Source organism: Embiotoca jacksoni, unplaced genomic scaffold (assembly GCF_022577435.1).
Source record: "Embiotoca jacksoni isolate LCO1_2020_lvr unplaced genomic scaffold, fEmbJac1.0.p SCAF_30, whole genome shotgun sequence".
In the NCBI taxonomy this organism is placed as follows: domain Eukaryota; kingdom Metazoa; phylum Chordata; class Actinopteri; family Embiotocidae; genus Embiotoca; species Embiotoca jacksoni.
In genome coordinates, this window is record NW_027185382.1 from 1,672,501 (window position 1) to 1,693,161 (window position 20,661).

General features: G+C 41.9%; 2 protein-coding genes and 1 long non-coding RNA gene across 4 annotated transcripts in view; all 3 read left to right on the plus strand.

Annotated features, from left to right (window-relative positions):
- Positions 1–16,194, plus strand: part of LOC138206891 (uncharacterized) — a 93,471-nt gene extending 77,277 nt beyond the window's left edge. The window contains exons 3-4 of the long non-coding RNA XR_011178980.1: positions 12,707–12,827; positions 16,105–16,194. This is a non-coding gene — a long non-coding RNA (uncharacterized lncRNA). The remainder of the gene's footprint in view (positions 1–12,706; positions 12,828–16,104) is intronic.
- Positions 16,195–16,453: 259 nt separating this feature from the next.
- ccdc28a (coiled-coil domain containing 28A) lies at positions 16,454–19,862 on the plus strand. Of its 2 annotated transcripts, none has more exons than XM_069164235.1 (6): positions 16,454–16,578; positions 16,762–16,959; positions 17,079–17,254; positions 17,482–17,636; positions 17,995–18,017; positions 18,337–19,862. In XM_069164235.1, exons 2-6 carry the CDS (start codon positions 16,796–16,798, stop codon positions 18,389–18,391), a joined length of 573 nt encoding a protein of 190 aa, XP_069020336.1. In that variant the 5' UTR covers positions 16,454–16,578; positions 16,762–16,795; the 3' UTR covers positions 18,392–19,862. The 2 variants fall into 2 exon arrangements, with proteins under 2 accessions (XP_069020336.1, XP_069020337.1); XM_069164236.1 differs by lacking the exon at positions 16,454–16,578 and adding an exon at positions 16,603–16,655.
- A 138-nt stretch (positions 19,863–20,000) lies between these two features.
- The window catches only part of LOC138207185 (collagen alpha-1(VIII) chain-like), a 104,221-nt gene continuing 103,560 nt past the window's right edge, over positions 20,001–20,661 (plus strand). The window contains exon 1 of the mRNA XM_069164241.1: positions 20,001–20,338. Within this exon, the coding sequence (XP_069020342.1) occupies positions 20,204–20,338 (135 nt within the window). The 5' untranslated portion in view covers positions 20,001–20,203. The remainder of the gene's footprint in view (positions 20,339–20,661) is intronic.

The following is a 20,661-nucleotide window of genomic DNA, read 5'->3' on the forward strand; positions in this document are numbered from 1 at the left end:
GGTTTCCCTGACGCTAAGTATCCCTCTCTCCTCCCTGCCCGGGGTGAGTGAAGGAGAAAATAAACAACTAAAGAGACAAACAGCAAGAGCCACTTAGAGCCACTTAAAGCCAAGGCTCCTTCCCACAGTGAAGCACTTCCCTAGGGCTACTGATGTCTGCCTGCCACGGTGGGAGACGGAGGGGCAGCAAGACAGAGAGATAACAGAGTCTGAGAAAGAGAGGAAACATGGAGACAGGTAGGGTAGACAAGTTCCAGAGAAAAAGATGTAAATGTAGAGTTCAAAAAGAGAATCTGTCACTTTAATTCTCCTCTGAATGTAACCACACTGAGTCTCCCATAAGGCGAAGAGAGTCACCCTCATGTGCAGTGGCTGTTACCTGTGGAGAGGAGACACCGATCTGATTATAGTCCTACTGACGAGTTAAGACACACACATTTCCCTGCTGTGGGCAGATGCTTTTGTTATCAAGATTTTCTTTCTTTAAATTCCACATGTAAATGGTTCAGTTTTTGGCTTTAAGCTGAACCCTTGTCTTTCATGTTTCAGATAATGGGTAGAGTCCAGAAGCATTTTTTTTCTCAAACTTTCCATGTTTTTGTTTTATCTCAGCGTGGAAACACCAGACTTTGGTTCATAGTTAGTTTTGGCCTTGAGTTCTAAAGGGTCGGACACATGTTTAGAGACGGTGGTTCAATCTTCATTTTATTCTTTTCAGTGGCACCTACGATGATAAGCAGTAACTGCAGCTGTGTTTTTGGACTTGACTTCCCAGAGATCTAAACACGCCTGTGTGACGTTGTTTGGGCTCGTTTTTGAAGTTTTAACATCAAATGAGGGACCCACTCATTTTACCACCGGCTTATTAAAAAACTATGCAGGTTACCACTGTAGTTTGCAGAGTCTCAGTTGTTACCATTTGGCTATCATTGTTATCATCACATATTTGCTTAGATATGGTCAAAAACTAGTTTTAGGAAGTTCAAACTTCAGTAAATGATTTGATTAAATAAGCCCACCCTAGAAGTAAGATGCAGTATGTACGTGTTTCATTGCTCTGTCTTCCTCCTATTTGATATGTTTTCCTTCCTCTTCTCTGTGCACTCAACCTTGTTTTCTGCTTTTGGCCTCCCCTGCTCCTTCCCTCTCCCTTCCCTTTTTGTCCCCCTGACTGTGAACCCAAAGGTCACCTTTCCCCTGAGAGCCCTGTTTACCTGATCCGCTCCCCTCTTTTTGACATTCACCTACTTGGAGATAGAAGGAGAAAAGAGAAGAACAAATTTAACTATTCCTAGCTTGGAGTGCTCTACAGGCACAGAAAAAAATTAAATGTCGACTTCTGCTAAAAGCTTTTATCAGCACAGGATCTGGAAATCCTTTTCAACACGGCCACGTCTTCTTTTCTTCATCCATTTGCCTGTAAGGAGCGAAGAGACAATTTACACGCAATGCATTTTAGTTCCTTAGAAGCCCTTCACTCTGTTTACTTCTAAAGGGCTTCTGGATTTTAAGAGGCATATCACGAAAAAAGTGGCCTCTTTAAAAATGATTCAGCCTTTCATATGAACATACAGGAATACCTATCAGAATGTCATGCATGTGTACATTATGCATCTGCATCTGTGTCCATCACTGGTTCATGAATGAAATGACACTTCAAAGATGCGACAAGTCATCCTCCTTTTTTTAGGAAGTCATTTTCTTTGAATAAACATCAGATCGGTGTTTAAAAACACTTATCAATGAAGTACTGTGACATAAATATTGTCAGATAACTGCACACAAAAAAAAAAATCACTATTATACTGCTGTTCCTCTCTAATCAACTCAGCAGCTTTGTAACCATGCAGTGTGTGTAAAGTGAGCGTGCATGCCTTCACTGTCACTTACACAGCGAACAGTGTGTGTTTATGTTGAGCGTTATGCATGCTGATGGTGACCCAGACCCCCACAGGGCCTCCCACCCCTCAGGCCCACCCCTCCCTGGGTGAGGTCAGCAGGATGGGGTCAAACAGACAAATCCACCTCCCTGCTCCATGGAGGCCTGCCCAGGGCCATTAGTATCCATTACCAGGAGGCATGGACACACCAAAGCCTGTGACGCATGTTTTCAATGCACACACACACACACATACACACTTGCGTGGGTAGACCTGCAGACCCCATACAGCACATTAATAATCAGAGAAGAAAAGCATAATTTTTTATATCCTGCACACATTTAAAAATAAATCAAACATTTATAAATTTACATCAACCTACACGTATGTAGAGATCCACTCACGGACAAACCTGACAGTGAATCAGGCTTCCAGCCGCTTGCAACAGAGGTCCTTACTTCAAACAGACATTCTCAGAGGGGATGACCTTCTGGGAGTCTGTGGGGTGTGTGCATGTGTGGATCTATGGGTGTGTAGACTGACGGAGGTGTGACTTCTGAACAGTGCAATTCTTCTGACATGTCTCATTCACACACAAGCGCCCACAAACAATACACACACGCACACCCACCTAGCAGACAGATACAAGCTAAATCAGGGGTGTCAAACTCATTTTAGTTAAGGGGCCACATACTGCCCACTTTGATCTCAAGTGGGCCAGACCAGTAAAATCATAGCATAATAACGCATACATAACGACAATATTTCTCTTTGTTTAAATCATTGGTGAAGGTTTTGGATGATAAACCCTGTTTTAAGGTCTTTCTACAATAAACTAGAAACATAAAGACCAAAAACTCAGACATCAGCCCACTGTTTATCTGCCCCGGCTCTCCTCTGCAGATTCCCTCGCTTTGTGACGCGTTTGACGTCAAACGCGTCACAAAGCGAGCAGCGAGCGCGGCTGCCTGTGGCACCGAGCGCTTCTTCCTCCGGAGCAGACGTCGCATTTACGCTGTTTTTGAAGCAATTACTGGATCGATTAAAAAAAAAAATAACAAAACGTTTGTACTCATAAACCTCCATATTCTCATAGAAATGCAATTTATGTCTTTCTGTAATTTTCACACTTAGCAAAGTCATCCGGCGGGCCGAGCTGGACCCCTTGGCGGGCCGGATCCGGCCCGCGGGCCGTATGTTTGACACCCCTGAGCTAAATGGTTATGAATGGGCTGCTGAACGAGCCGACACAGGTTTTTACAATTGGTAATGTGCTTTTAATAGAAATGTCAGGAGTGGTAGGCCGACCCATCTGTCTGAGAGATACAGAGCAGTGATCGGGACAGAACAAATGTGAAAGAGGCATGAGAAGATTCAGACAGAGGGATTAATGCCAGACAAGTAGGGAGGAAGAAATAAAGGAAGAAGCCGAGGAGAGAGAGTCATCACTGTATCCTCGATTGGTTTCCATTCACTTCTTGGCTTTTGCAACTAGTGTGTGTGTCTGGCATGTCAGCTGTGGCTGGCTAACAAGCTTCACCCTCAGCAGCCTATTATCTAGAGCATGGCAACTGGCCCATACCTGCAAGGTGTGTGTGTGTGTGTGTGCGTGTGTGTGCGTGTGTGTGTGTGTGCGTGCGTGTGCGTGTGTGTGTGAGATTCAGAGCGTGGCAGCTGTGTCATACCTGCGAGCGTCTTCGGGACACTCTCCTCATCTGTAATGGAGCAGAAGAGGGGGATTGTGGGAGAGATGAAGGACAAAACCCATATCTTGTGCCTCTGTCTCATCTTTTTCTCTCCCCGTCTCCTTCCTGGATGTGAGGAAGGGCGGAATGGACAGTTTCTCTCGCCTCCTTGGAGGGCAGAGAGGAGACAGGGTGCCAGAGGCCATATTTACACACACACACATACAGTCGGACGATACACGCATGGCTGCAGACAGGCATGCTTGCATGAATGAATGCATATGTTGAACCGAATGTCAAGGACACCACTCACCCTCTCATCAGGATTTACTGAAAAAAAAACACTAATCAATAACTGATGATTTAGAAAAATGTAGAAAACTTCGAAATACTAAATCCTCATTTCAGAGGTGATTGTTTCAAACTAAAAGCTCATTACTTCTGCTTTAAAAAACAAACAGTTCTTTATAGTATTTACTGCATGTCTGGTACTTTTCAGTCGTAGTTAAGTAATATTATTGCAATCTTAAATTACTTTTCTGTATAATAGTGTTCATGGTTATTTGCAGGATTTCTTGCAAAATTACTGAGTGCTTTGGTACTAAACATAAACATAGGTGATCCATTATAAGCTGGTTGATAAGCTGATTGATGATTGATTGGTGCATACTTTGGTCGCTTTTTTCTTTAAAAAAAAAAAAGATTAACTCGTGTCAAATATTTTTTTTTACACAGCTTGGATCTATATTTTAAATATCAATCAAACTGCATGCAGACAATATATATATATATATATATATATATATATATATATATATTTATTTATTTATTTTGAAGCACGGCTAAACTTGCAGAACATGTCAAATTTAGTTTTTAAGATGCTTTGAGTAAGGAAATGTGAGAAACTCACAATATGCGATGATAAATTCTGTTGAGGAGGTTTACAGCATCAAATAGGTTATATCTGCTGCTGATAATCAAAGTGAGGGTGATGATATTTAGATTAAAAACACTGACGTAAAGACAGGTAGCGCTATATGTTCACTTGTCTCCCGCCATCTTTCCTTCCCTCCTTTCCTTCTCTCTATTCTCTCACTGTGACCAGAAGAAGTTCTTCTGCACTGGTGACCCTCCATCCATCCTTCCAAGCAGAAAACCTGCACACACACACACAAATGCTCACACACACAGACGGACACTCCGCCCACCTACCCACACACACCTCCAATGCACACGCACACTCCTCCCACCCCCCACCACACGCGTACACACTCACCACCGGCCACACCAGCGGAGGCCTTAGGGCTCAGCCATCTGCTGCCCACCCAGCCCATCTCCCCCCCTCCGTAGTACCCACCTTCCCAACATATGCAGCCCTTGCCCTGGGTAAGGTGGCAGGGGCACTGGCCCTGGCCCTGGCCCTAGCCAAGAGATAGGGGTGAAGGAGCACATATGTAGCCCAGACGGTGTGCGTGTGAGAGAGAGGGGAGGGGGGTGAAGAAGACACAGAGACAAATCAAGGATTAGATAGCTCTCTCCTTGAATCTCTACATCTATTTTTCGCTCTGCCTCACCCATATGGCCTGTTTCTTACATGTTCACACCAGCTCAGTGACCACCAAGGTCGCACCTTGCAAAGGGCTAGTGAGGCCTCAAGCAAGGCAGCAGAGAACGAAGCAGAGAGAGGGAGACATGGAGGGAATGAGGAGGGGGGAAGTGATGGTGGAGGTTGGCATTGTCACTGAGACACCTCCTTTTTTGCGCCCCCTTTTTTTTTTCTATCCTTCGTTTCCTCTGTCTATCTCTTCCCTCTGTTAAATCTTGCCTCGGGGCATTCTCCACCACAAAAGGCAGAAAAAAACGAGTGTGGCACTTTCATCCTCCCATCATTCTTTCCATCCATCTAACCGACCCTCTGTCTTTTCTGGATAAGATGTGTGTGTGTGTGTGTGTGTGTGTGTGTGTGTGTGTGTGTGTGTGTGTGTGTGTGTGTGTGTGTGTGTGTGTGTGTGTGTGCAAAACAAGTGATATGACAGCAGCGGTGGACATTTTGCTTCAACGCTAACATTAATTACATTGACTATTCCAAAGTCGTCCATATTTCATGAGTGTTCTTTTGCATGCACGGGCAATGCACCACTCTCCTATTCTCTTTAGTCTTCCGGTGCCTCTTTACACGTTCCAGGAAACCCAGCGCTCATGTCAGTATCAGGTTGGGTGAGAAATCCAACAGGGAATTGGGCCAAAACTACCTTGGAAAGTTGACAAAATGCAGTTGTGCTAACAGTTGTAGTTACAGACTGTTTCTGCAGTTGTCCAACTAAGTTTAAGTTCAGCAAAAACAATATTGGTATTAATTGGGGAAGCTGTGGTTCTGATGGAAGAGCATGTTGCCCACTAATTGTAAAGTTAGAGGTTTAATCCCTGGATCTCCTATCCACATGCTGAAGTGATTGTGAGTGTGTATGCCTAAAACCCCTAAGTTAACCAATACTAATGATAAAAAAAACAACAGACCATTTCGTTATGGATAAATGTTAAATTTACCAAATGTCCTCAATATGCAACAAAAGCAGCTTAAATGCACTGTTGGCAGCAGGAAACAGCAATTTCATCCTTAGGACTTCACCAAAAAAGAAGACTGGTTAAAGACAAGTTCCAAAATGTTTGGATATTTCCCATAAAGTTTTGTAAACTCCAAACTACCAATTGTATTTAAGTGTTACCTACATTTTTATTTAAGAATAACAAATGCTAGAAAACTCAATTTAAATTGTACGTAAAATGGACTTGAATAGCTGACTTTACTGAGAAAGTTGGCCTCACCATCAATACATGCAAAATTGGATTGCATCCTTAGTGGCAATAAAACCACGTTTGTCCATTGTGTAACTCCACTGTGAATATGCACAGTGATGGGCAGCACATCAGTGCGTGCTAAAGCTTTTATTTTACATTTGGTTCCCGGAAGATTTCATTATAGGTTTGTTCTTTGAGAAGAAAAGTCGCTGTTTTCCTTCCGCCTTTATCAGTGCACACAACTCCTACACACATGCATCGACTTCCATGCAGAGTACAATGAGTTGAATATCGTATTTTTGCCTTGTTATGGCTCGTGTAAAAGTGTAAGCACTTGTCTCATACTTACAAAAAAAGTTAAATCACAATGCTCTGGGAGCCACACATGTCTGCACAAAACTTCCTGTCGGTCCATCCAGTAGCTGGAGGTATTTCATGCACACTGTCACATGTCATTAAACTAGGAGCAGGTCAAAGTTCTTTGTCGGGTTATTTTTTTCCTTCTTGTACTGTAGATAAAATATCTGCTTCTTTTTGAGATTAGAAGACAAATAGCACCGTCCTCTCTCCACCGTCTTTTATCTGACAGAAAATTAAGCTGTTACACTCGTGTGTGGAAAAACAAGACGAGTGGGAGATAATTGTGTGTGTATGTGAGCAGGAATTTGTGTGTGTGTGTGTGTGTGTGTGTGTGTGTGTGTGTGTGTGTGTGTGTGTGTGTGTGTGTGTGCTGCTGCTGCTGCTGCTGCTTCTGATGGATCCGTGATTAAATAAATCATGGTAACCTTTCCTGTAACCTTTCCCCCCTCCTCCCCAGCCCCAGTCTGACCTTACAAGACCCACGCACATTAAAGACTCCTCTCTTCTCCTTCATCTCCCCCTTCTTTCTACTGTAACTCCCCCTCCTCCTCCTTTTTCTTCATCTCTTTTACATAACTCTGTTCTCTCCTCCTCCTCTTTTTTTGTGTGCACTCGCTAATAAGTTCTCTGCCTCTTCTCTCTTCATGCAGTGTTAAGTAATGCCACAATAATGTTGCACAAATCCACCTTCCTTAGCAAACATTAAAGGGTACTTCTATGACTTTTAACATGTTGAATGTTACTTTTGATTCTCACTATCCCTTCGAATTGATTGTTTTTCTGACGTTCCATTGTTTTCAGCTTCACTCTCGACCTGTGGAACAATAAACGGAAACGTATGGAGCTAATGTCCTGCCAAAAGCTTTAAACATTCTTTCTCAGACTTAAGCTCTACCAACAGATGTCTGTTTGTAATTCCCCCACTTTCCCTCAATTGTGCTATAACCTCTGAATCCCCACGAGTAAAACAAAAAAAAACCTCGCCCCTTCTTTTAGCATTAATCTGTGTGCGTGGTTGTCAGTGTGTGTGTGTGCGTGTGATCTTTAAGATCTGCAGGTTCAAACGACTACTCTCACCACGCCTTGCCACTGAACTCACCGAGTGGTCGCTGAGACACCACAATGTGCACAAATGTGTACAAGTGTGAGTGTGTGTGTGCGAACTGACTCCCTGATACACCACTCTAATACCCCGAGGACCTTTGGTTCCTTAACTATAGGAGGTCCTAAGCAACCGACGCGCGCACACACACACACACACATCCAAACACACACTGTACACACACACACACACACACACACACACACACACACACACACATCTTCAGAGGATATCAAAGATTAAACATCAATCATTCTCACCTCTTGAAGTCTTGAAGAACGAGCACCTCATATGAAAGGTCAGCACACGCCCAGAGAGCGACGACAAAATCAATATGCAATGATGAAGGTGATGAAGAGGATGGTGAAGATGATGAGATCAAAGAGGCAGAAGATAATGATAGTAAATATAAGCAGAAGGAGAACAGAACTAACTGTTATTTAAGTGCCAACATGAGCTGTGTCGTTGTAGTGTTCACTGTGCTGTGATGGTTTGACCTTGAGGATGACAAGCGTGTGATCAGTGTGTGTGGATCTTTAAATCGTGCAGCCATGACGATAAAGGCAGTACAAGTTTGACATTTTCAAGTAGTTTCCCTTTTCGTTGGACAAAGCAGAAGAAAATATCTTCAGGTGCAGTTTGGGACTCAAATCTGGCAGCGTGAGTTCAAATGCGGTGGTTCAGTTTCTTAAAATGATCGGGCTGGATGTGCATCTAAGTTTTCGGCCCTATCTTCCTCGAGGCTTGGCGACTTTTATCTGCGGTTGCGAGAGTAATGGAGGCATTTCTCTTGTGCTGGTCTGAACTTCAGTGCAGTTCTGTTGTGCTGAACTTTGCTTGGCCCAGAGTGCTGAGTAACTGATTGAGATAGGAACAGGGAGGCTTATCTCTGGATGCTTGGTGTTTGAATACGTATGATGTCAGACCAGTTCTCATAATGCTTTCTAGGCTGTGTGTACAGATAAGCTTTGGGATCTGGAGAAGGTAGAGACATATGCAGGTAGCACACAAGACACAATTGAAATTGGAGCAAGAGAAAGGGCTAGTTTCAGTTTGTTTGTTCAAGTGTGTGTTTGTGCATGTGCGTGTGTGTGTGATGTTCTTCTACACTGAGCCTACTTTAGCTCACCGTACTCCCTGAGCAGTGACCGGAGCAGCGAGCCCCCGTCCAAGCACTTGGAAACTGGAACGAGGCGAGGAGAACGAGAGGATGGATGGGAAAGAAAGAGAGCGGTGCGATGGGGGAGAAAATGGATGGAGCGCAAAGAAAGAGAGGACAGGAGAAGAGCGAAGGCAGAGACAGACAGACAGACAGAGCAGCAGCACATGGAACGGCACAAAACAGAAAGAACTGACGAACGAATGGAACCAAACGAAAGGAGGAGAAGTGTTGGATTGAGGGATGAGAGGGAAGGCGAGGCCACCTCTTCTTCTCCCTCTCCTCTTCTCGTCCCTTCTTTTCCCCCCGTGAGAATGTGTGTGTGTGTGTGTGTGTGTGTGTGTGTGTGTGTGTGTGTGTGTGTGTTTTCTTCCTCGTCAGATCTGCCTGCGCTTTCATTCGCACACAAAGACGGGACGTAGACGTACCTGGCACAGGGGGACGTGAAGGAGCTGGCAGAGGTGTGTGTGTGTGTGTGTGTGTGTGTGTGTGAGAAAGAGACGGATAAAGCGACACCGGCTCACCTGCCTGGCAGTGAAGGGTGCCTGTGAGAGGATGGCCTGTCTGTCTGAGATGTCCCACTTAACACTGACACACACTTAACCCACTCAACACGAGCACGGGCTGACTTTCTTCTTTCTTGCTCTCTCCTCCCCAGACGCTTTCACACACTCACACATTCATAATACACACGACAGCTGCTTGACATCGTTGTCTGACTGTTTTGTATTCCAGCATTTGCTGTAACAACGGTCGCCATTCAAACATGAAGTCTTCTTCTGGCCAGCTTTGTCACACTTTGCTGGTTCACCTCTGCAATGAGGGATTATATCTGACATTACGTGTGCTCATTTTGGTTCATGCTTTAAAATAACTTGAAGGGTGAACCCACCCAAAATACAAGACACTTTTAGAATCGAGAGGACTTTTTTAAGCCATTTTACCAGATTTATGGCTGTCAGTCGGTGCATTACTTTAATATAGGCTGAAATATTTCAAACAGTGTAAAATGGATTGCCAAGAAATGTGATGCACACATTCATGCCACACTGCAGATGAGTTGTAATAACTTTGGTGATCCTCTATCATCATCATGTCTAAATTAGCATGTTTCCAATCATATACCAGTGAAAGTTGTCTTTATTTTGTGTTTTATTGCTAATAAGCAAATCTGCCAACAGCTAAAGTAAGACTGTAAGCATTAGAGAGCTGCTTGCATGGCTATAGACCTTTAGTTCTGTGGACCATAACCTAAATTTGATTAATCTCCGTTGTAAATGTAGGAGAGACATCTTATATCTCAAAGTATAAGCATCTACTTTAAAATTTAAAATGGTCTGTGTCGTTGGACGCCATTCAAAGTCTTTTATTTGGAATTTGGGTGAATTTGAGTGATGTGCTATTCAAATGAGCTCATGCATCTTCTTGACAATGAGTGCTTGTATCTGTATTTTGATGAGTAAATTTGAAAGAAAAATATGAGAGAGCAAATGACTGCAGCACTTTAAAGAATAATACATTTTTCCAAAGACCTGAGAAAAAATGCCAAGAAGTTAATGGCTTATTCACACTGGGTGAGATTTATGTTTGGGTAATACAATTCATGTGCAGATAATTTCATTTAATTTTTTTGTTGAGCAGTCGAGTTTAATGTTTAAAAAAAGAAAAGAATTGGCTGGAAAATCAAATTGCTGCCCAACAGCTGCAGCAGAATGAGTTTTGACGCCGGAGTGAAAATGTGTCCATGCTAAAGAAATTGGAGGGGCCTGCAATGCGACACAAACAAACAATAAACAAGGACGCAAACAAACGGACGCACACACAAATACATATACACACAGAGCAATCGGCTACGCTGCAATTAGCTTGTTTTAAAGGAAACAAATAACAGTAATTTCAACAGAACAGCATCCATAACAATTCACCCCTGGAGGGGATCAGCAATTTAAACGCACACACACACACACACACACACACACACACTGGAGAACAGGAAACATTCACACATAGGGATACACACATGCACGCACAAGCACACGCACGGTCGGGTATGTGAATGCAGTCATATTCAAATACAACAGACAGACACACGATGCACATGCCTGCTCTCTCTCTCACACACACACACACACACACACACACACACACACACACACATACATACACATATTCACACACACACCTCCATTAAGTGTACTTGAGAGCAGCAGAGAGGGTCAGCTCAGTGTCTGAGTTATTACGCTACTTTGTTCTGCCTCAGTGGGAAAGCTGCACCCCGCACACACACACACACATATACACACAAACAAATTATTATCCCCCATCAACACTCAAGGTGCAAATATAAAAGGGTTGGTTTTATAATGGATTGAAAGAGATGAATAAAAGAATGGGTAAAAAAAAAAAAAAAAAAAAAGATGGATTGATAAATGGGGAGAGAAAGTGTTTCTTTGCTTGTGTGCAGAAGTTTGCAGCTGGCCGTCAAAGCCGGACTCCCTCTCTCTGTGTCCCCACCTCTCCGTCCGTCCATCCATCCATCCCTTCCTCTCAGTCTGGGCGCACAACAATGGTGTGAAACATCTGCGGCTCCCAGGTAATTACGGCTGAGCCAAAACAGTGGGCAGTGCTGCGCCGCCGAGCTACGACACCCCGCAATTAGCCTTGCATCTCCATCTCCCCTCGCTCTGTCGCTCCCCTGATGACCAGTGTATTATCTCTCTGAAGAGAGAGTGGAGAGGGAAAATAGACAGATGAGTGGTCTCGGAGGGACACGAGTGCTGGGAGAGGAGGACAGGCACACCGCCAAATCTGTCCGTCTGAACACGTCAGGTTTTAGCTTGGTTTTTTAGCCCTCTTTTGATTGTTTTTTTTAGAAACAATCTCACACAAATTTCTGTTTATTTTGCTTCCTTTCAACCCGTTCTTGATTTGCGGATGTCCGTGAACACCTGACGATCCTCTGATGCACGGGAAGGAAGGTTTTAGGTTTTGTGGCATATTGTGGCAAAGTCATGTTAAAGAGTGTTTAAAAATCTTTATGTTTATTCAATATATTTCAAATTATAGTGTTCATATGTTATATTTCATGATAAACCTCATTCTTCACTACTGCATATTATATAGTGTCATATATATACGGTCTCCTCCCTGCCTCCTTTAAGAATGAGTTTGGATCTGACATCTGTGTAAATATTACACAACTTCATGTTTTATTTGTAAGGAAAACTTTTTTATATTTATTCCCATATTTATTCTAAATCCTGACACTTTTGTGATGATTGAAAATCTCTGACAAACGTCTTTCTGGTTTAATTTGATCATATGATCTGACTTTAATCTCCTTTATCTGGTATGACCATCGCCATAAAAAGCTGCAGTATATAAAGTTCTGGTCATGAGGAAAGTATGGAGGCAGCTGGTCACTTTGAAGCTCAATAGTTTGACAAACCAAATACCAGTTCATTTCCTGTTTTCTAAACTTTTCCGTGGCGGCAGCTTCCCTCGCCTTCTCACATTTACCGTCCACAGTGTCTTTATTACAAGTGTTTGATTGGTAGGTGCATGAATGTTTGTGTGCGTACACATTAACGTGTCGTTGTGTGTCTGTGTTAGCTCCTCTCTGTTTGTGCAATTGTTTGCTTATGCACGTGCACCCGGAGAGCGTATGTGTGTTTCTGACTGCGGGTGCATTTTATGATGTGTACTTTTTTTCTCTTCTTAGTCCAGGAGTCCCCGTTAGGACCCCTAGGCTTCCCTGTGCCTGCCTGCCAAAAACGTCTGCATCTCCTGGACCCCCTCGAGGCAGGGGACAGCCAAATGTCACTTGGACCCTCTACAGAGTGGTGAGTGGAGGACAGGAAGAGGCCAGTGGGAGAGAGGGGAGGAGACGGGTAATTGAATGATGGAGACGAAAGTTAAAGAGGAGATGGGCGGATCTGCCAAGTGACCACCGAGTTTAAGATGAAAACTGGGTGGAAGGAGTAGGAAACTCACTGACTTGACATGATAATTAAATTGAGTCATATCAGAAACCAGCGACTCAGTGATCACTTAGCAAGTCTTAACTTGTCTTCCAATCAGTACTCTGCTTTTGAGGTTTTTCAATCTGAATGTACTGAATGTATATTTAGCATCAGTCAGGTGTACAAAACCAAATTTGACCTTTCAAATTGTTGTAAAGGAGATTGATTTTTGGTTTATTTTCACAAATTACTATCTTTAATTTTCCTCATTCATCTCTGCCAGTCCCAAACTGTATCTGCTGTGGACATCAGTGAGTGCCTGTGTCCCTCTCCTTGCATAGAGGACAAATGGAAGTCAAAGACAAGATTGCCAGCTCCCACACACAAAGAACATGCATTCATACACACTCAGAAATATATAAATCTCTATAAGTCATTTTTATGGAAAACATACAGCGTGAGTGTGCAAGTGTCTGTATGTGTTTGTGTGGGAGCGGGATATGAAGTAGATGAAGGAATATGAAGGGATACAACACATGTCTTATTCTGGGTCACAGTTGCTGAAATAAAAACACACACTTGTAACCTTCTGCTTAACCCTAATTCCCACGAGACACCCCCCCCCACACACACACACAGTGTCTTCTTTACAGGTCATCTGAGTGTCCTGTCACACTGTGGGATATACATCGATAGGGATGTACATGGAGCACATGAATCAAAACAAAAGAGCTTATTTCGTGCTTTTATTCCTGATTGATGCAACACAAACTCTTCTGCACTAATTACGGGTCAAACCCTCAGTGAGTAAGAAAGACTTAAAAATACGGGAAGTAATAAGATGATATATCCCAAACAAAATGCAGAAATCAAATTAAATCGTGTGGTAGCTTCCTCGTCACATGCGCATCTTCATCATCATTATAGCAGCTTAACTGCTGTGTAGCTTTTTGCAGCCTCTTCAGCAACTCCACCATGTCTGTTAAAACGCTGGAATAATGCGACATTAGAAAGGCAGGTAACTTAGAATTAGCAGCAAGACAAGGTGTGTAATTAAACAAGTTGTCATTCATTCACAGTCCAAAGCGTATTTCAAGCTGCCACGTACATGAGGAAAGAATGAGCTGCATGTAAGTAGCAGCCAGCTCTCCAAACAGCACCTACACTGCAATTACTGCTGAGAGATAGGTGTGTGTGTGTGTGTGTGTGTGTGTGTGTGTGTGTGTGTGTGTGTGTGTGTGTGTGTCTGTATCCACTAAGTTAATGGCTGCATGGACGCGACGGTCTAAATGTTTTCATCTGTAACATTTTATCCTGGTTCACCTCACTCAGCTGCTGTCACGCAGCAAATACACACTGAAACACGGAGCAAAGAGTAGAGGGAGTCAAGGCAACACAGAGAGAAGTGAGAGTGGGAGAGACAAAGTTATCTGCCATAATAAGTCTGTTTTCCAAAATCTCTGGAACATTTTCAAGAATTCTGGGAATTTCTTTCCACATTTTCTGTGGAAAGAAAATGTTTCAATGGTCACAGTACTGTCCTAAAACGTAAACATATGGACTGATGTTCCAGCTCAATGATGCCGAGATGCAAACTGTAATTTAGAAAATATGTATTCGGGACCTTTCAGTTCATATTTCTATATTTTTAGAGGACAAATTTGGTAACTGACAAATATAGACCATTTGCATGTTGGACATGCATCCATTTCTCATGTTTAAACTCATGTCCAGAAATAGTATACTGAAAAAAAAAATAAGATTTTAACTACATTTGAAATGCCATAAACCAAAACCAGTTTTAATGTGACGTTGGCAATAATAAGGCTGATCACTGGGTTTGATCTAAACTCTTCCTGTTGCATTATTTTGTGAGATTAAAATCCAAGAATCAGGTTGGGGCGAGACAAGCAGTTGTTTGCATGTGACAAAGACAACTGGTATATGCCCCTAGAATTTAGCCACAGTCCTCTGACAAAGACTGCACATAAGAAACATGACTTTTAAGTGTAAATAATCATCTGATTTTGGGTACATGTTTTTGCTTGACCCCTCAACAAGAAGTCAGGGTTTTTAGCTGCAAGCTTTAATTCCTTTTCAAATACAGATTTAGCGGTTGTTTAATTTTTTTTCCTCCAGCATGACTTACAAAAGCCATCCTGTAAATACCAACCTGGGAGAGTATTGCCGCTGCAAACACTGAAAACGAGAGGATTTTTTTTTTTCCTTCGGTGTCACTATAAAATCAGCTATTTGAGCAGCTATTCAAGACTGTGATTGGAACAGCATCACCTGCAGACACCAAAACAGAGACTCAAATCTCCATTCAGTGCACAATATTCGGTGTTGCTAATGAAAACTTGAACAGTATTGTGGAATACAGTTAATCATCATTTTGAAAGTAGTTTGCATTTATGAAAACATGCTCAGTTAATTAAAGTGTAGTTGTGCTTTTCATTATGTTTATCAGCAATTAATACTTAATTAAGAAAAGAGAGAGGCAGGTATCATTATTAGATGTTCACTTATCTCCCCCTTGTGGTTACTTGCTGCCACTACAATCAGGTCACAGTTAAGCATATTTTAAATGGAATTTCCTTCTGAAATGTATCATTCAAAAGATTTTGGACAACAAATATGAAATAGTGACAACTGTCTCCATAAGGGGGACACTAGGACTTTGAGACATTGCTTGATTAGGTCCTCGGTTAGTTTACTGACTTTAAACTAAGGAGTAACTCTGCAAATGTGCAATTGTTACTTATGTGTGTGCTATTTGTTGGGGAAAACGAAAAAGAAGAAAGTTGGAATTCCTCTTTTGGGGGAGAATAAATATTTTTTTTGTATTAACTGTATCCATTGTAGGCTTTACTAAGGTTCAAACAAGCATCTTAAAACACGTTAGTTCATTATGAAACCGAGAACACGACTGCCAGAAATATATACAAAACAACAACTACAAAAAAAAAAAATCATCATTAGAAGTAAAATAAATTATAAATAAACATAAATATGTAAAAGACCAAATAAATGTTAGGTGGGCTATAACATTGAATTTTGTCCTGTTTAAATGACTAAATTTAGTAGTTTTACTGCTAATATGCCTTTTGGATTTTAGAAACATGACTAATTATTGATTCCTTTTTGTCCTGCACAGAAATTTCCAGAAGTAAATGTTACTTTATTATAGATTAAGATGGTATGCGGCCACTTTAGGACTGAGTTCATGTCCGTGGATGTGGGACCTCCGAAATCTTCTCCACGGGGCGGGTGAGAAACGTTCTTCAAATTACAGGGGACTTCTGCTTGACAATAAACCCTGTTGTGCTTCCCGAAAGTCAATAATAGTGTAATATTACCATGTAATATATTTTACTCGAGTAAAATAACACACTGAGTTCTAGTAATTAATTTTGCTTTAAGTAAGTAAGTAATTTCGCGATTTGGTTTTCAGCGCGGACCCTCTCAGTTGGTTGCGTCCGACCTAAACAGGAAGTTTTGAGTTGGCAGCTGTAGGCTAGTTAGCTCGCCTGCGAGGTCCATACGGAAGTTGCCATGATTTAGTAAACATTTGATATTGTGGCGAATCTGTAACTGTTCCGGGTAACATCGGATTTCCTCTGGTGTCGTTGTGAGTAGACACGTTTATCGGATTATGTTTGTGCTCTGTCGCTTCAACATTGTGGAGGTTAGCGTGCCGGCTAGCTGGTGAGCTAACGCTATCTCGGTCACGAAGCACATTAGTTTGAAGCACAAGGTTGGGATCTGTTGTGTCTGGTGTCAGCTGGTCGTGTTTTGCCTTCTCCACCCCCAGGTAAGCTCGCCAGCGAGCACCGTGACATGAAGTTATGGAGGAGCGGAAGCTAAAGAGAAAGAGTCCCAGGATCTCCACGAACACGGCGGCTCCGACCAGCGGGTCTGGCCGGAAAAACAACGCTTCCGGCGGGGGACGGCATGTCGGCTACAGCCACAACACGGGGACTCACTCCAGCCAAAAGAGCAAGAACAGGAGGTAACAGCTGTTGTTGTTCCCGACATAGTTCCTTGCCACCCTTTTTTTTTTTTTGTTGTCTTTCCCAGAAATAAATGAACGAATCGGGATCACTCATTTCTGGTTCTGTCTCTTTCCAGAGGAGTCAAACCCAAAAATCAGCTGGGTCTGGGGGCTAAAGCCAACCAGAACCAGGGCCAGGCAGCACCTATCATCCAGCACTCCTTCCTGACTGATGTCTCAGACGTGCAGGAGATGGAGAATGGCCTGCTGAGTCTCCTCAACGACTTCCACTCAGGGAAACTACAGGCATTTGGTAACGGCAGACATGTCTGGTGATTAAATCACTTTGCATCATCCTGTGCATCTCTATAGATGCACAGGATGATGCAAAGTGATTTAATCATCTGATATATATGTTTCACAATATCTGATTCTTAAATTGAGCAATTTTTTTGGTGTTTTAAAACAAGAAAATGGCAAACAAACATCAGCTGAAGGGAATTCAACTTCTCTTTTTGTGTGTGTGTGTGTGTGTGTCAGGCAATGAGTGCTCCATCGGCCAGATGGAGCATGTGAGAGAGATGCAGGAGAAGCTGGCACGCTTGCACTTTGACCTCTACGGTGAAGTGGATGAACTGCCCGAGGACCAGAGAAAAGTGTCCTCCGACACCAACATGGACAAGCTGCTTCTTAATGTAAAACTCTTGTAACGTGATGTATAAATATGCACACTTCATCCTTGTATTTCTACTTGTATACATCTAGAAGCGTTCTTTTAAGACACCCAAATGTCAGACAGCTCCACAGTTTTCTTTATAAACTCATAACATTGTTGCATGTACTCCATGTTATCCTGGATAAAGCTTTTCCTTGATGTGATGTAACTACCCCATATCCCAGTGAGGATTTAGCTGCTGATCCCCCTGCAAATGCTAAAACTCTTAGAGTTTAGTCAGCTTGTTACATGTTAAACAGGATAAAGTAAAATGATCTGTGATCCACACAAACTGTTGGCATGCGCATTAACATCAAAAATATCCTTTCTCCCCACAGCTTGAGGAGCTCAGTTCGTCCATGTATCCTTTTGATATTTGAAACTCGCAGTCACCAGGCTTTGTATTAGTCCTTCATTACTTTTAAAGGCCTCGGAAATTAAATTCACTTATTTTTTTCCCCCTTTTTTATGATTTTGAAACAACAGAACATATCAGGAGAGAGCTTACACATACAGTCAAATTCAATACACACTTTTCTTACAACGCTGTCCCTGCAGGAACACGTGTATACTAAACAAACAAGAAACCCTTCTTTACATTCAGGATCTTTTTAAGCAGCCAATGTCACTTCTGTAAAACCTTTAGATGTTTGTGTTTTTTCTTGACCCTGCTCTTCTAGTCAGAAACTGAACCTTGCCGACACTCAAGAGATCCCGAGGACTGCCAGCATGTGATTTATTCATCATCTCACCTCTGTTCTCCTCTCAACCCCATCTGATCTGATTTCTTTTATTCCACGCGGAGGGGCTGTAACGGATGAGGTTGAGTCAAAGCGAGCTTGAATGCACTTTTTTTCTCAAGTATTATTACAGAAATGGCAGCAAAGCTGCTCACCAGCGTTCCCTGTCTGTACAGGGGGATGGATGTATTGACAGCCTCCTAGGGATGCACCAACTGCTTTATTTCTTTATAAACAGACAGATGCAAGTAATGCATTTTAACTGCAAAAGAAAATTGATCGACAACTAGTTGGATACTCGATTAACTTATTTTAAGAATTGTTTTTAATGAAAAAGTGTTGAAATTCTCTGATCCAGCTTCTTAACGGTGATTATTTTCTGCTTCTTTTTGTTTTCCATAATAATAAACTGAACATCTTTTGGTTGTGGACTGTTAGTCAGAACAAAACAAGACATGAAAGGCATATGAGCCACCTTTGACAAAAATTACCAAATAGGTAATCTATTAATCAAGAATAAAAGCAACCGTTAGATGCAGCCCTGGTATATTGTCTCTGTATTGGATTCTGAGTAATTTAGGGAGGTTAGAGATCTTTAAACCTTTATATAATGCTAATATATTTCACATAATGCCTTTGGTGCATCCCTGTAGTGGTTTGTTCACAGTTATTGTCTGTTCATTAACTTCCAAACAGTCTAGATTTGCAACACGTTGCTAACCAAAGTAATACTGATCACCGACAAGTGAAATGACTGCAAACTTTGACATTTTTCCAATGTGTCTGTAACGCAATATTTCCCCAGTTCTCATCTACAGAGCAGTCAGTGTCTGTAACAAACTAAAGAAGCAGAGATTTTCAAACTCTAGATAGAGGAATATATATTACGATTATTTCTCAACATAGAGCTTTAAACACAAATGTAGATCATATCCGTGAGATGATAAAAATCTAAATAATATAGCCTGATTACACTGAATAAACCAAAAAGTAACATGTTAATGCACAGGTAATACTGACCATAGAAACCGATCAGTACGTTATTCCAGTTTGTGATCTTGCATTTGATTTCTTGCTGCACATGAGTGGCCTGACATCACCTCCAACACTGGACATATTTGCACATATCCCTGCAACATGTAAAACACACCGCACATTATCACGGGTGTGTTGGTTCGACGCTGGAAAAGAATGAATGATCCAAATGTTGACATCACAACCATGCCTTAATTTTCTTTAATTTAATATTTTTTTGCCTTATTGGTTCTAAACTTTAAGTGACTTTGTGAGTAATTTTAGGTTTAGATCACAAGTTTTTAAGATGACAGTTTTATGATGCTGCTTTGTTTGGAAATCCTATCATATTATGTCACGTCTTACTTTAACTAGTGTTGTTTGGGGGGTGTTCTGTTGTTAACTTTTTGGTGATTTCATTTTTATTTACCTAATAAATGTGTTTGTGAACTGCTTGGCTACATTTTTGGAGATATTCAAAAGAAAAAGATTTTCACAAAATACTTAATGAATCTTAAGTGTGACTTAAATGTTTTATTTAGATTTAGGTTTGCTGTTTGTGTCATTATTCCACTTTACCATGTTGTTAGTTATTTCTTCGAAGCAGGGAAGGGATGGGCTGCGTGAAGGAATGCACTCATCCCTTTGTTGATGCGTCTCTAGGGTTACTGGCTGCAGAAAGCAGAGCAGCACAGTAACAGGCAGTCTGTTGCAAAAACGGAACCTTACTGTAAGTCGGAATTTAAACAGGAATCCAGGCGTTTTCTTGGAGTTGGTTGTCTTCAGTGAGAACATGGAGACGCATCTGAAGTCCACCCCTCATTCGGTGAAGCGGTGGCAGCTGAGCGGGACAAACTATGAACCGCAGCGGTCTGAAACCTGCTTCAGCAGCTGGACTCCCCTCAACAACAAGCAGAGCAACCTACAGGTCAGAGGACATATCATAAAGGCTTAAACGGATCGAAATTGATATATTACACATGTAATCAATATATAAACGATTTAAAATCTTTAAAAACCGTGTTTACTAGGTGGTGCTGTTGAAACATGTTGCACATGAGCCTTATAAACACGTAAAATACTGCTTTTTAACCACATGCTTAAACGAGAAACACAAAGAACACAGAATTTAGTGAACTGGCCAATTAACCTGATTTGGAACTGGTGCGTAATTTACGCGCGCTTTCCGTCGACGCACACACAACAAAAGCTAAATTACGGTCAGGTAAATACATTATTTTGAATTCTAAC

What these genes read in the sequence shown, in the direction of transcription:
- ccdc28a (XM_069164235.1), top strand. Translation starts at nt 16,796, where the DNA reads ATGGAGGAGCGGAAGCTAAAGAGAAAGAGTCCCAGGATCTCCACGAAC. An exon ending in TGGACAAGCTGCTTCTTAAT is followed by an intron (nt 17,637 to 17,994) that starts GTAAAACTCTTG and finishes TTCTCCCCACAG; the next exon opens with CTTGAGGAGCTCAGTTCGTC. An exon ending in GAGGAGCTCAGTTCGTCCAT is followed by an intron (nt 18,018 to 18,336) that starts GTATCCTTTTGA and finishes CTGCTCTTCTAG; the next exon opens with TCAGAAACTGAACCTTGCCG.